This window comes from Sinocyclocheilus anshuiensis, unplaced genomic scaffold (assembly GCF_001515605.1).
Source record: "Sinocyclocheilus anshuiensis isolate Anshui unplaced genomic scaffold, SAMN03320099.WGS_v1.1 scaffold1543, whole genome shotgun sequence".
Lineage (NCBI taxonomy): Eukaryota > Metazoa > Chordata > Actinopteri > Cypriniformes > Cyprinidae > Sinocyclocheilus > Sinocyclocheilus anshuiensis.
The window spans coordinates 171,771-187,217 of record NW_015551074.1 but is presented as its reverse complement, the minus strand read 5'-3'; the positions used below and the strand labels follow the sequence as shown (position 1 = coordinate 187,217).

The 15,447-nt window shown below is 38.3% G+C and overlaps 1 protein-coding gene across 5 annotated transcripts in view; it reads right to left on the bottom strand.

The window, feature by feature from the left end:
• Positions 1-15,299, bottom strand: part of LOC107662189 (GAS2-like protein 3) — a 21,335-nt gene extending 6,036 nt beyond the window's left edge. Inside the window, exons 1-5 of one of the 5 annotated variants that reach the window (XM_016452111.1) lie at positions 15,100-15,299; positions 9,519-9,574; positions 6,876-7,053; positions 4,543-4,652; positions 4,317-4,455 (exon numbers count right to left, since the gene is read on the bottom strand). In XM_016452111.1, coding sequence (XP_016307597.1) covers positions 4,317-4,455; positions 4,543-4,652; positions 6,876-7,053; positions 9,519-9,545 — 454 coding nt within the window. In that variant the 5' untranslated portion in view covers positions 9,546-9,574; positions 15,100-15,299. Of the gene's footprint in view, positions 1-4,316; positions 4,456-4,542; positions 4,653-6,875; positions 7,054-9,518; positions 9,575-10,025; positions 10,132-10,549; positions 10,670-10,796; positions 10,816-15,099 lie in introns of those variants that run through there. The other 4 variants (XM_016452112.1, XM_016452113.1, XM_016452109.1 and 1 more) reach the window with 4 other exon arrangements.
• Positions 15,300-15,447: the final 148 nt, after the last annotated feature.

The following is a 15,447-nucleotide window of genomic DNA, read 5'->3' as shown; positions in this document are numbered from 1 at the left end:
AGTGTGTGTGCGGTGCGGTGGTTAGCGTGACACAGCGCCAAACCAGACTTATTTTTTTCCTCAATGGAAAGCATATTTACACTGTTTGAATCGTTCCCTGTCCCCTATATAGTGCACTACGTGCCATTCACTGCACAGAAAATACTAATTCTGTGGACAAGTGACCGATTTCAGCCGTGGCTTTATAGTATTTTATAGTGTAGGGGGCGGGGCTTCGGATTCTAGAGAGCATTTGATTGGACAGAAAGTTTGATGAGAAGCTGAAGTACGATGTGACATGAAGTGAGGAACTGCAAGCTTTGAATGCTTATATCTTCTAAATGCGAATTTTGTCACTGTTTTGGAGCACACTGCCATATATATATCCTTAAGACTAACATATTGATACTAACTTTAATTTTGATTTCATGGGGACTTTAAGGCTACAGAAGACATAAGTGAATAGGGTAAGGTTTTAACTAATAGATATCACTATACATTTAATCAATCATAGTACATTGAAACACAAAACTGTTACATTTAAATATGCAAATGAGGTAATATTTAATTAGAAATCTGCTAAAATTCTTGTTTGCTGACGTATTAGAATTAAAGGTTTTTACAGAGGAGATTATGTGCTTTTGTTAATTTTATTAGCTTGTTTTTTGTATTTAATTTATAAAAATCTTTTTATAAAATGGATAGTTCCGGTCCTTGATTCTGATTGGCTGAGCCACGTTCGAAGCTGTTGTAAATTACTCTACAAACATACACCTTTGTTTACGTTTGTGTGTTGCTCGGTAGTTCTGAGGAACTAAATTTTTTGGTGGAAGAATACTGTCTTTATTTATATCATTACACTTTATTTGCTCTGTTTTATTTTGTGAAACCTTACTACGCATATGGAATAACCGTTTTATAAAAGCAATAAGCCCCGTGAAGCCATGGTTTACAGTGAATTTATAACAGCTAAGGGGGTTTTAGGCATTTCGCTTCACGTCGTACCTAACAACGCCCCTTAGCTGTTATAAATTCACTGTAAACCACGGCTTCTTGGGGCTCATTGCTTTATTATTTTTATTTCATTTTTAGTTTTTATGTATTGACAGTTAATCATTTTGGTGTTTTATCTTAAACTTCAAATAAACTGAATTTATTTAAAGCTTTACATCTAATAATTATAATTTTATGTCAACATTATTTCAGTTAACGAAAATGTTTTTAATAGTTTTAGTTAATAATAGCCCTGCTTCTTAAGGGCTTAAATTTACAAAAAGATAATTTATTGACCCTTCAACTTAGTAGTAAATGTTGTTACTCTTTTTTTAATGCAAAGAGGTCAAATTTTTAATGCAAAGACTTGGCAAAAAAGAAAAAACCTTCACCAAAGTCTCTGTTTTAGCCACATGCACCACTGACATGCGTTTGGGTTTGGAAATTCTGGAGAGCTGCTCAAAACCCCTCAACACTTCAGTCTAATTCTTGTTTTAATATTGATATAAAAACATGGGCGTCGGAAGCAACAAAAAATGTGGGTGGGTCCAACATAGTGTAACTGTAATTCAATGCTGCAACAAAGACTATATGATGTCTTTAAAAGCAACAGGCGAACAAATGATGAACATTCACTTAAATAACAGCTTGTTTAGTGACAGTATGTGAGCACACAGCCAGACCCACCTGAGCAGCAGAGATGCTAATAATTGTTTACCTTGCTGTGTTGAGGGAGTGCAGCAGGCGCGAGTAGTGAAAACACGGAATGGAGTTTAATTTATATGGACTCTGAATGAACCAAGTGGAATGGATTTAAGGAAGCAGCAGCGTGGAAGTCAAGGCTGTAGCTAAAACGCAGAATGGAGTTTAATTTATTAGGGCATTCCTCAAGTGGAATGGATTTGACTGACGGCGCTCTGAAAAGTGAACAGACATATGCGCTAGGGGTTGAACAACTTCTGATTTTTTAAAGTAAACTTTTACGTGATGAAAGTCGAGTCGAAGTCGACTAGTCGCTGATGATGTCTTTAATGAACAAATAAGTCTGGAGCTGTGATAAACAGCTTGTGCACAGCTATGGCATATGACACATGGCTATTGCTCCTATAACAGCTAATTTTTATCAGTTCTTTTGTCTTATGGGTCGTTATATTTCTCACAGATTTCTGCTCGTTCTAAATCAGATACAGATGTGGCAGCGATTGCGTGTCTGAATTAATTCTACCTGGCAGCATCTCTCTACTAGTAGTGAAGCTGTGGGATTAATATATGCTTGAACTTTTCGGTTTCTAAGCTATTTTATTATGAAATCACTGAACAGTATTGACAATACATTTCCGCGCTGAATGATTCTGTGCGCACGCGATGTGTGCGTGATGTACGAGCTACTGTCTGTAATGTGTGTGCGTTACAGTGCAGCAGCGCATTAGATTAGAACGGAGATTAATTTACCTGTGCAATAAGCTGTTTAAAACGTGCATTCTCCTGTTCAATTTCGAGCATCCAGTAATATAAATCACACTCACACATGTCGTGGAGCGCTTTCAGAGTATGTATTTATTTGTCATTTTAACTGTTTGGAAACAGAGCGTAAATGTGGAAGTCCTTCAAAGATTTCTTATCCTGTTGCGCCCTTTATAGGACCAGCGACTAGTCGATGTCAAGCTTAAAGCGTCATGGCAGAGCATTGAAGTCGACTAGTCGATTAGTAGATTAGTCGGTGCAACCCCTAATATGCTGAATTAACTAAAAGTGAGTGGGTCCAATATCATTGGTCTCATTTGTCCCACCCACATACAATGGTTCCGACGCCCATGTATAAAAATAATCATGAATCATAGCAAGCAGATCCATGAAATCAGTTTTTTTTTTTTCACAAATTCTGTGTTTTCTGGTTTAATTCTTTGGATTCTGTTTTAATGCTTTGATTAAATTTTAATAACATGTCTAATCAAGTGAATTCATACATTTTTAACAATTTAATATACTATAAAAATCTTAATACTATGAATTGTTAATATAAAAAATTATTTGTTGTGTGTTTTAATGTTTCTGGATTCTGTGTTTTATGATTTGAAAATGTATTACCAAAAACCATAAAACAAATGAATGCATAAAATATTATTTTAATTCATATTTTAAATGTAAATCAAATGAATTAAAAAAGCTACTAAAAACAAAGTGAAAACAAAGCTGAATAACAAACTGCTGCACAACAGAGATTTATTATTGAAATTAAAATATGAATGGAAAATTGTATAACATTGAGTGATATTCCATAAAAAAGGTTTTAATAAATTATATTCTTATTATTATTATTAAGTTGAGAAGTACATTCTACTATTCAATAATAATACATGTCTGTCACAATTTCTTCAAGTTAAACCAAACTTTTATTTTGGCGTTTTTCTGTGTGCATTTGATGACAGTTTTGATTTATTCATCCAAAATTACATTTTTATGAACGGATTCTTCTGTTCCGTGATTTCTGTATTGCAGAAATCACTTCATTAAGTTTTGTTGCAACAATGTAAGTTCTGCTCATGGCTGAATAGTCAATAACTTAACTGTTAACCACTGCAGAGTCTTAAAGGGATAGTTCGCCCAAAATGAAAATTACCTGTAAGACCTTCGTTGATCTTGGGAACACAAATTAAGATATTTTTGGTGAAATCCGAGAGCTTTCTGACCCTGTAGAGACAGCAATGCAACTGACACGTTCCCAGGCCCAGAAACTTAGCAAGTACATCATTAAAATAGTCCATGTGACATCAGTGGTTCAGCCGTAATGTTATGAAGCTACGAGAACACTTTTTGTGCACAAAAACAAAAATAACGACTTCACTCAATTTGTAGAACATGCATGTGCTGCACCTTGTTTACAAACAGAGGAATGCACACATGCGTCGTGGTACTCTTGTGAATGACAGCGATGCGGGAACGTGTCAGTAGTGTTGCTGTCTATGGAGGGTCAGAAAGCTCTCGGATTTCATCAGAAATATCTTAATTTGTGTTCCGAAGATAAACAAAGGTCTTGCGGGATTGGAACGACATGAGATTGAGTAATGCTGGGTGGTATACCGGTTCATACCAAATACCGAAAATGTTTATTTTTGTTATGATATGAATTTTTTAATGTCGCTTAAACACATGCATGAAAAAAAAATACCGTCATGTACAGTGAAACCGGTATAATTTTGAAAAATACCGTGATATAAATTTTTGCTCATACCGCCCAGCACTCTGAGTGAGTAATTAATGACAGAATTGTAATTTTTGGGTGAACTATCCCTTTAATTATAAGTTGCACCTGGTTAAGGACACATGGTCAAAAGTTCTCTTACCCAAACCCTCAGACTCAAACAGATAGGTCTCGTCCACTCCTATGTGACGACACCAGGACAGAAAATTCGCTGTGTTGTCGCGGGCGAAAAACGATCCAGGGGAGGCGTTTTTCTTGAACTGGATTTTCTTTAAGGGCAGCTGTTAACAAAACAGAGATGGGAATTACACGCTAACAGTCCTGCGGTTATGCGAGCTGCGTCACCACATCACACGTTCCTTACGCACCTTTGTTTCCGAGTCCTGTGGGATTTTACTCTGCAGAATTCCAACCAGGCAACACAGTTTGACACCGTTGTCCAGCTCCTCCATGAAGCGTTCGGCTGTCACCTGCTCGCCTGCAAAAACACAAATATCTCCATGTTTCCAACAACTATGTAACTGACTTACATGTTACTAAATAACCTTTAACTGAATTCAGCATCATTATGCCATCACAAACTGGCTTTGATGATTAGAAGTTCAATATATTCATATTTTTCACATAGAGGGCAAAACAAGGCTTTCCTGCCAAGTATTAACATACTAAAACAGTGATATTAAAAGGCCAGATTCAGTATATACCTTACTGATGATGCACACTATATACAGTTAAGCAGATGCACCCAGAATATGAAAACAAGTTACGCAACATGCTCACTTGTACGCCAAGCATTTTCCCATAGAAAACCATTACAAACAAATGTGGCTTAATACATTAAGATGGACCAAATTCAGTATACACTATATTAATAAAGCATACAGGCAAGCAGATGGGCCCAGAATGTGAGCGCATTGCGCAAAGTTTCACGTTAAGCAGGTTCTTTATAATGGTTTTCTACGGGAAAATGCTTATATTTGCATTCATATTCTAGGCTCATCTGCTTGTATATAGTATGCATCATCAAAAAAATGTATACTGAATGTGATATTTTAATACCACTATATAATTACACGTTAAAGGTGCAGTAAGTAATATTGTCAACTAGTGGACTGACTGACTCCACGCTCACACGGGTTGCCAGATTGAGAAGACACAACAGGAACAACCTTCCTATTTCTCAGGTCATAGACCTTTTTAGATGGATGTCGAGGCTTTATCAGGTCAGGTAGAATCTTCAATCTCTGACCCAGTTGGTTTGCTGGTTTGGCTGCAACACGCTGTGTTTTCCACCAACTGGCAACCCGGGGTTTCAAAATCCTATTGGGTAAAACTGGCAGTGGGCGGAATCACACAGACCAACACAAAAACAGGCATTCCGACATGGAACACACATTTTAAAGTAGAATAACTGGCTGAAGCATTGTTTTTTAGGAGAAACAAGTATGTGAACTTGGCATGTTGCCTTAATATCTGCAAACATATGGTATTTTTATGCTTTAGTACAGTCAAAACATTATATACAGCACCTTTAAGTACAAGATGGAACCTTCACAATGAGGCAAAAAAAGTCACTTTCCAAAACCTTCACTCTCTCTATTCTCCTCTTTTCTAGCTTGCCTAATCTTGCCTTAAAAGGAACACTCCACTATTTTTTCATTTTCCAACTCCCCTAGAGTTAAACAGTTGAGTTTTGCCATTTAACTCAACTGTTTAACTCTAGGGGAGTTGGAAAATGAGTCTATGTTCAAAAATAGTGGAGTGTTCCTTTAAATAGGAAAAATATAGAAACTCTTTGGTAATTTTTGAGCGAGATGCTAACGGTCTAATCAGATTCAATGATCTATCCTAAGCTAAGCTAAAAGTGCTACCGCCAGACCCGGAGATCGGCGGAATGGATTCGAAAACGGTAAAATTCAACTGTTTAACTCTAGGGGAGTTGGAAAATGAGCCTATTTTCAAAAATAGTGGAGTGTTCCTTTAATCTAGTTGTCTAATAAACCGGGCATTGTATATTATGAATATTGTTTTCCCTTTGACGAATTGCTGTGTTCCTCTTTTGTAAATCACTTTGGATAAAAGCATCTGCCAAATGCATACATGTACAGTAAACTTGACAGGCCTGTGCTGCAATTCTATGGCCGTTTTGCCCTCCAGGTCTCTGCGCCGGTCACGTGACCAAAAACTACGAATAACACATAAAATTCACACTTATGATGCTACAATCACCAGCACCGTCAGTGGAAAATGAACGAGGTTGACAGCACAAAACAGTCACATTTTAGTATTTTGTTCAAATTCCACAACGTATTCAGTGTATTATCTGAAAGAGGACTATAGGATTACAAGGACTTAAACTAAAAAAAAAAAAAAAGGCAACAAACAGAGCAATAGGTTTATGGGTGAACGTTCTTTTGACCCGGGTGAACATGCTCAGCATGTGGACAGACAGGTAAAGGCAACACCCTCCATTATTCTACAAAGACTGAGAGATTGAGTTCTTGTTTCGGGGGTCGTATATCACCGTTATACGAGAGCGAACGTCGTTTCCCACACTTCTTTGCTTGATATATGAGGCTTTGGGTTTCAGTTATTTGACCGACGAAAGGAAATGGCATTTAGACTTATAATGGCAGTAATTTTTCACTTTCGTGCGCTGATAGTGAGTCATAGACATCTTGTTTTGCATGAGCAGGTTTACCCAGCATGCCACTCAGCCAGATGGCCAGATACTCCTGCATAGGTACCAGCGTGGCTTCGTGTCGCACAGCCAACCACTGGTCATAATGGAACACATCAGCCAGACCCGGGCCGGGCCGGGGAGAGAGCAGGCCGCGAGGACTCTGTAACGGGACATCAAACTTCTCGCCGAACCAAGCCTGAGAGAGAGAAAGAGGAAAACCAGACAGCTTAACATGTGCACACAGAGAAGCACACACAATGACCCCTCACACAGATTCCATGCTCTCTCTCTGGAAACTCCTACCCTGCTGAAATCAGGACAGTTTGCAAACGCTCAAGCTCTAACAAACACGACAAATCAAACAAATGACAACTTACACAAGCAGAGGAGTAATAACATTTAGATTAAACAACACTCCCATAAGAGAACTTGTGGTAAAACCTCTCACAAGCTTCACACAAACATGCTGAAGTTAAAAACTTGGGGTTAAGTATTCAAACAAACCCCTAACCGTGAGTATGAGTAATACTACTAGTGATAGACACTTAATATTCCGTAATATTAGTGATTTGACTGCACCGAATTGACCTGAATCGATATAATGACAATGTTCTAACAATGTTTTGCTAACATTTTCTCCAAACATTTAAAATGAAACATTTAACAAAAAACAGGCCAAAAACATTTTTTGAGGGGAACGCGAACGTTAAGGGAACATTGCATTTTGCAAACTTTATATGAATGTTACTTTTGAATGTTCTCTGAAAGTTCTGAAACAAGTAGTAACATTTCAAAAATGTTACACGAAGAAATGAAACGTTCCATGAACTATGTATAAATAATTTTTTTGCGCTAACATTTTGAGAACATTATTAAAGACCAGATAACTTTGAATTAACGTATTAATGTAACTGAAAGAATGTTTGTTCAAAACTGTGAACATTTTCAGCTGCGGAGCTGCTTTATAGCTGAATTAATTTCATTTCATAATAGATGGATTTTGCAACAAACACTGTTATTGAGGTGAACTGAATCAACACTGACTGAACTGACTTGAGCTGAATAGACACTATTGTCTTTTAGAGCTGTTTTAAAGCCGAATTTTAATCGGTCTCATATTTGAAGAAGTTGATCACGGATTCTTTTCTGTTTATTACTTCAAAGCTGCTTTGAAACAATCTGTATTGTATAAAGCGCTATAGAAATAAATGTGACTTGACTGAGACTGAGGCAGAACATCTGTTTGAAACACGCAAACAACACAACCATAGAAACATTCACCATTACTCTGCACGAGCCTAAATCACACTGCTGTGCTGGGAAGGACTGAAAAACAAAAGCACTATTTTAAAAATCACACACAAGCAGGCCACTCAGAGAGGAATCCCATAACCCTTTCTGCACATATGAACCCTGCTGTTCCCACACATGCACCAAACTCCCATGAGAAACCGAGAGCGAGAGCTTCAGGCTCCTTCTAACACACATATAGAGCACTTCTTCTGCTTGCACACAAAGCCTGACTAATTAAACAGGAAAGCGTTTCCATGTGGGGGTGTTTTATTCCTATTATATAAGACATCCAAGATTACCATTCCATAGCAGATTACAGTCAACTCTACTCGGTTAAACTTGAAATGTATTGCCAGTGTTTGCTTGTGGAGCGCTCTATTTCTCACTTATGGTTGTTAATTCAATGCAAACATTCTGGTGTGTTCAATCAATCACACGCACACACAAATGTTTCAATGGCATTACATAATGTAGTCAGTTCACACATGACATCTGATTTTACAGATGGACACATGCTGAACTACAAATCACTTCTGATCCAGACAGGATGGTGTGAAACCAACAACTCACGTCTGTGATGATCTAATTGGAATGTTCACATTCAAACTTCAAATTCGAAGCAATTTAGAACACAAATGGCGGGAACCATCGCCCTGAAGCCATATGGAGTCAGGTGTCCTGTTTAAGAAAAGAGCAGGTGTATCAGAGTAGTTCTTTTCAACATATAATAGCTTAAATGTATAAGGAAGTTAGAGATGCACTATTTTTGTTACATTAGTTATCAGTTTATATAAGAGAATTAATTTATTGGTATCAGTCAGTATAAGATATATAATTGTGCATGCATTTAATGCAAATGTGTACATTTAGATTAGCTTTGTCACCTAACACTCACTTAAAGTTAATCTTATAAATATAGATTTAATAACAGTGATAATCCATTCCAATCCAAATGAATACATTTTTAATACTGTACATAATGTTTGTGATGTAGCATTTAAAATCAAGTTTTTAATTGTTTTATTTTGACAAAAAAAACAAAAAAAAAAGTATAGAATGATATCTGCCATAACATGTAATAATTCTCATCTTATCCATCTTCCAGACTTTATATGGATATAGTAGGTCACACCAAAGGAAAATGCCATCATTGTTTGACTTTATGTCATCCACCCATCTGAACATGAAACTCTTCTCTAGCTCAGATCTTGACCAACAACAATCACCAACATCATTTTCCTCGAAAACCATATTCAAACTATCATAACTGTGATTAAAAAAGCTGTTCTCGAGGATGCAGGTTCGAGAGCTACTCTAATTGGAAAAAGCACATAAATAAAAAGCACATAAAATCATAAAGTCGCATACCTGCAAACCAGCCTGAACTGCCATCATTAGTTACAAGAGAGATTCACGTCCACATTCTGAAAGAGAGACAGATAAAAAAACTTTAAAGGAGTCTGATAAAAACAGACACACATCAGCTCAGACACGCCAGTTATTTCCTGTAAACACAAACACACACTGTTCATGTCAGTTTACTCCACTTAAACCTTGCTGTCCCATCGCAGGATGGATAATCATCGCCTGCAGCTCATTGCCAATTTTTTATAATGAAAAAGTTTCAAATAAAGAATGAAGAAAAGACCTAAATCACTGTGACCAAATACCAGAGAGATAGACATAAAGAGACTGCAGGATTAAGACAGTTCAGTCAACATTAAGCACAGCTGAGGAAACAAAGCAAATGTCTCCTGTCCCTAAACACACACTCACACACTTAACACTCACACAATAACAGCCACACACACATGCTGTCAGTGACACACTCATGTGAATCCTAAATCTGCATCATCTTCTCAGCGAGACGCTCACCCGAGGAGCACACGCACACACAGACGAATCCAGTCCAGCTGCCAGCAGACAATCCACCTGAACACCCCAACGCAGTAAATCACAACACACACTCCTGCAGCGACTCACTGACAGAGGATACGAGCGCGCGAGAGAGAAAGGGAAACACAGATTGACTAATGAAGCCACTCAGCAAACCCCCAGCCAAGCATTTACAATGGTCCTATTGTTACAACCCCCTCGTTCGCTCTCACAAACACACACACACACACACACACACACACACACACGGAGTCCAAGGTTCGTTCGCTTGCGCTCAGTCCTTCCCAACAAACTCCTCCATGACAGCACACAAAAGAATCTGGAAATTTTTTGAAGGTCTCCAAGAGAATAAACAATCGCTTTCACTCTTCACCCAGACACAAAAAACCACAGAGAGCGAGAGAACAAGTTAATTACTGGAGGAACAGCATGAGAGCTCAAATCAAGTGCACTTCAAGCCCACAAAATGTCAAGCGGAGGAGAACAGCGGAGGACACACAAACCCAGAATTGATGTCTGCGGGTTATGAAGCGGGTGGCAGTGTGGCTCCGGGTCTCAAGGGCCACATTCCTCTGTCAGAAAATAACGGCTGGTGGAAAGAGTCCGTCACTAACGGACACGCTGGCCAAGAGACGCGTCCAACCGCTCTGGGTTTATTTACAACAGAGTGTGCCTCTAAAATCTACCTCGTCTCTTTAATGGAGAAAGGCTGTTTGTTCTGAAATTAAAACACTGTCATCATTTACTCACCCTCATCATGTTGTTCCAAAACATGCAATTATCTTTTTCAGACAAGGAGATATTTAGCAGAATCTCAAAAGTAGATGATGACAAATAGTTGTCAAGCTTCAAAGGGACAAAAAAAAAGTATGAGTAAATAATGACTCAAAATTGATGTGCTATTTTCAGAAGAATTTAAATATGGACTAGATTTATGATGCATGAGTAAAAATCCCTTTAAGACATGACTAATTAAAGTTCCAGCCTAAATTACATAATTCCCTTTATGAAAAAGAAAATCACATCTAGCAGATTCTCAAAAATAGAAGGTGACAAATAGCTGTCAAACTTCAAGTAGGACAAAAAAAGTATCATAAAAATAACAACGAATAATGACTATTACATACTAGTAGTACATGAGTCTGGATTAGCTTTATAATGCCCTTTTATGTACCATGACATTCCCTTTGAAGGAAAAAAAAAACACTTTTTGAATTAAAATTAAATGCTTCCTTTTATGTTCCATGGAACAAAGAAATCCATTTGAAACAACATGATAATGCATAAATCACAGAGTTCTATTTTTTTTTCTTTTAACTATTTAAACTTTCTGCCCAAAACACAGACAGATAAAAACATGAGTAACTCCGATAAAAGACGCCCACAAAAACAAGAGAAATAAAGACAGTGACTTTTGCAGCAGAAATGAGGCTGGGCAGAACATCAGACAGAACACAATGCATTCTAACGTAGTAATCCCACTATAATGAACGTCTGCGTGAGGTACAGTCGATTTGTCGCTTTAATTAAATGCGAGGACACAAAGGGAGCGAGGGCTGGGGTGTTCACATGGCTCCTCAGGTCACCACATAATCATGTAAGAGGATCACGCTTCCAGACGCATCCCCGTTGGCCTGCTGCTCCTCCTCTCTCTAGACGTGAGCTGACACGTGGCACATGCATGTTTGTTTGCATGTATGTGCACCAGTGGCTTGCACATGGGTCCCAAATATAGCCGGCCATCAATCAAAGCCCCTCCCCTTCCTGCTCTTTTGTGGTGTTGATTGTGATCTTAATTGGCCTGTCAGTTGCTTTCATTAGTAGGCAGAGCCATCAACACACACACAAACAGAATTAATGGTCCCGGAGAGGATGGGCGTCCGATAAACCACGGGTCAGAAGCCCATCCCCCGTAAAGCAGAGTAAAGCCCCTCTTACACACCTGCAACTAGCTCTGGATCAGCGATTTTAAAAAATCCATGCACACCTCACACAAAGTTTGTTTGGTTGTTGGAACAGATTTGGAGAAATGTAGCATTGCATCACTTGCTCACCAATGGATCCTCTGCAGTGAATGGGTGCCATCAGAATGAGAGTCCAAACAGCTGATAAACATCACAATAATCCACGAGTAATCCAAACTCCAGTCCATCAATTAATGTCTTGTGAAGCCAGAAGCTGCGTGTTTGTAAGAAACAAATACATCATGTTTTTAACCTTAAACCGTTGCTAAAATGCAAGTCCATAATCCATAATAATACTTCCTCCAGTGAAAAAGTAATCTGGTCTGAATCAGAAGAGAAATCTGCACAGATCAAGCAGCGTTTACAAGCCAAAACAGTTCAAAACAAATAAGTGGGTAGATTTTGATGTGAGAGACAACAGGGGATGAACGTTTTCACTGAGGAAGATGGATTTGTTTCTTACAAACACGCATCTTTTCGGTTCACAAGATGTTAACTGCTGGACTGGAGTGGTGTGGATTACTTGTGGATTATTGTGATGTTTTTATCAGCTGTTTGGACTCTCATTCTGACGGCACCCATTCACTGCAGAGCATCCATTGCTGAGACACTGATGCAATGCTACATTTCTCCAGATCTGATGGAGAAACAAACTCATCTACATCTTGGATGACCTGAGGGTGAGTACATTTCATTTTTGGGTGAACTATTTCTTTAACCAACACCGGCTGTGTCTCGAAATCTAGTACGCTCCTTACCTTGACAGCATTCAAAAGTTGCAATAAACTCACAATGCCCAAAAATATACGAACATGCTTAAAATGCTGTCTAGTTGAGGAAAATGCCTAGGTTTTGGGACACAGTCAAGACAGGAGTCACATCAGGCTTTAGAAAAATCACTTCACACAATTTGAAGTATAATCCCTATTGAAAAGACAAGAGGAAAAACTATGTTCTCATGCTTCTACAATTACAAAACAAAGCTGCAATTCACCAAAACAAAGCGATCAACACAGCTCACCATAACAATGACCTCACCGCAATGCTTCGGAAATAAAAAGATCCAGAATTGCACGCCAATCTACAAAGTCTAAAACATAAAACGAGAGCTGTTCACACTCTTTAAAATAAAAGCTCTAAAAGGGGGTTTACGCAGCGATGCCACAGAAGAACAATTTGGGTACCACAAAGAACCTTTCAGTGATCAGTTCTTCAGAGAACCATCAACATCAATAAAGAACCTTTATTTGTGCAGGACACCAATGCTGGCAAAACCGGCACTTAAAACCAATGGAGACGCTCCATAGCATAATGTAAACAGAAGCCTTTGTCATGGTGATGCAATGACTTGTTATAAGACACTAACAATTAACCATTCAACAGCAAGCACAGAGGATCTGCTGCACCCCCGTCCCACTAATCATCTGCTCTGGATCATTAATAAACGAACAGTAATCCAAGATTCATAACAATGGCCAGCATGTGCACCAGAGATCATGGGAAATTAATCCCAACATTCATTTATTTCAGGATTTCCCCCTTCACCCTCCTCTCAAGCTCAAGAACCCCCTGATGCCATGTATCAGGCAGATGGTCGGTAAAGCTGCAGGATATGGGGTGTTTTTGGGGCGGCTTACAAACAATCATAGAATTCAAGATGTCATGAAATCCACACTAAATTCTAAATGCATGTTATAGAGCTTATTGTGAACGATTCATCTGTGCATATGTTTCAGAATTTTTTATCAAAAACAGGACCTTCTGGTGGAAGACGTCATCAGAATATGGAAGTAAAGATCTGCTGCTACTTCTGTTTCATCGCAACTTTAAAATAAAAAACTCAAACCTGAAGCAACAATTGGTAAACAATCAGTGCATTTCCCCCCCTATGCAGTTATATGTATCAACTCTTGGAACATATAAAAAATAAATACAAATCTTTCATGCAACAGTTTCGTTATTAGTGTTCGATGTGTTTTCAATGGCCAATGCCAACACTGATATCTTGAAAGCAGGTTTGCAGATAAAACTTTTTACATCATTACATCATTTAAATATGAGAACAGTTTAATCATGGCAACAAAATTCTGGAAACAGACACGTTTTACCCAATATTAAACTGATACATCTAGATACCCAGATTAATTGATATGGTTTTAAAATGTCCAAATATCGGTTGATTTATCGATTTTTCACTACTTGTGCTATAGTATTTCTTATTGTAAGCTGCTTGGGAGCTTCGACTTAAATAATTGCAAGTTATTAACAACATGTCACAAAAGAATAACTAAGCTTCCTGAAATGGTTTACAGGCACATTTAATCTGTTAACAGCACTCCAGCATGACCAAGAGAGTCTTTGGCAATAAACAGCATTCCCTGACAGAGCTCAAGGACATGCTGAAAACTTTATGGTAGTTTCCATTAGGAAACACCTGCAGTTTTCCCCTCCTCTGGTGCTGGATGTATATTTAGCACACATCTCTGAGGCTGATGATACTCGGGGCAACTTTTTGAGTATCATCCACGTGTATCATCAGCCTGAGAGATGAAGCAATAACATTCAGTCTAAAGCTCAGATGACCGTCATAATGAGCAGTTTTAATGAGATACATGGCTGAATATGAAACATGTTTGGGCAACATCTCAATGTTCCTGTAGAAACATGTATCTGTCAATCACCACTGACTCATTCAGAGACATACAGCTCAATATTTTAAGATCACATTAGTTCAAACCATTAAAATATGATCCACTATCTCAAATACGTGCGTTGTATTTTTAAAGCTGCCGTGATAGAATGCATTGATACAGTATTTTAAATGCATGGTGATTCATCACGCATTTCCATGGAAAAGTCATGCAACTTCCTTACAGCTCTCATCTTTCAGTGAAAATGCCAAAAATAAACAACAGAGACCGGCTTTTATCACTTAAGACAGGTTTGTTGACATTTTATTCCCGTATTCTCTTTTTAAACAAGCACATAAACATCATATAAACAAAGCCCTCTCTCTCTCTCTCGCTCACTCACTCCCGTCTGGTTTCGAGAGTCTGGAATTGAAAAAAAAACAACATGAATAAACTCACCAGCGTTGAATGTGTGTGTCTAGGTGTGTGTCAGTAACTAGTCGTCTTCATTCAGGTTTCGCTCCGCGGCTGCAGGGGCGTGTACGCCGGTCCCAGCATCAGCTGGAGCTGGAGCTGCTTCTCATCCACGCGTCTTGGAATGTTCAGTTGAGAGGGATTCGCGGTTCAAAACAGCCAATCAGAGCGCAGATCTGAAATTCTCAATGGAAAGGGGCGGGGACTTGAGAGCAGGTGGGCGGTCCCTATTTCAATGCACACAGGACTGAAAACAAAAAGAGTAGAGAAGACATTAACATGGTTATTGTTTCATATATTTTTATGCCGAGATAAAAAGAATGTATAAGAAAC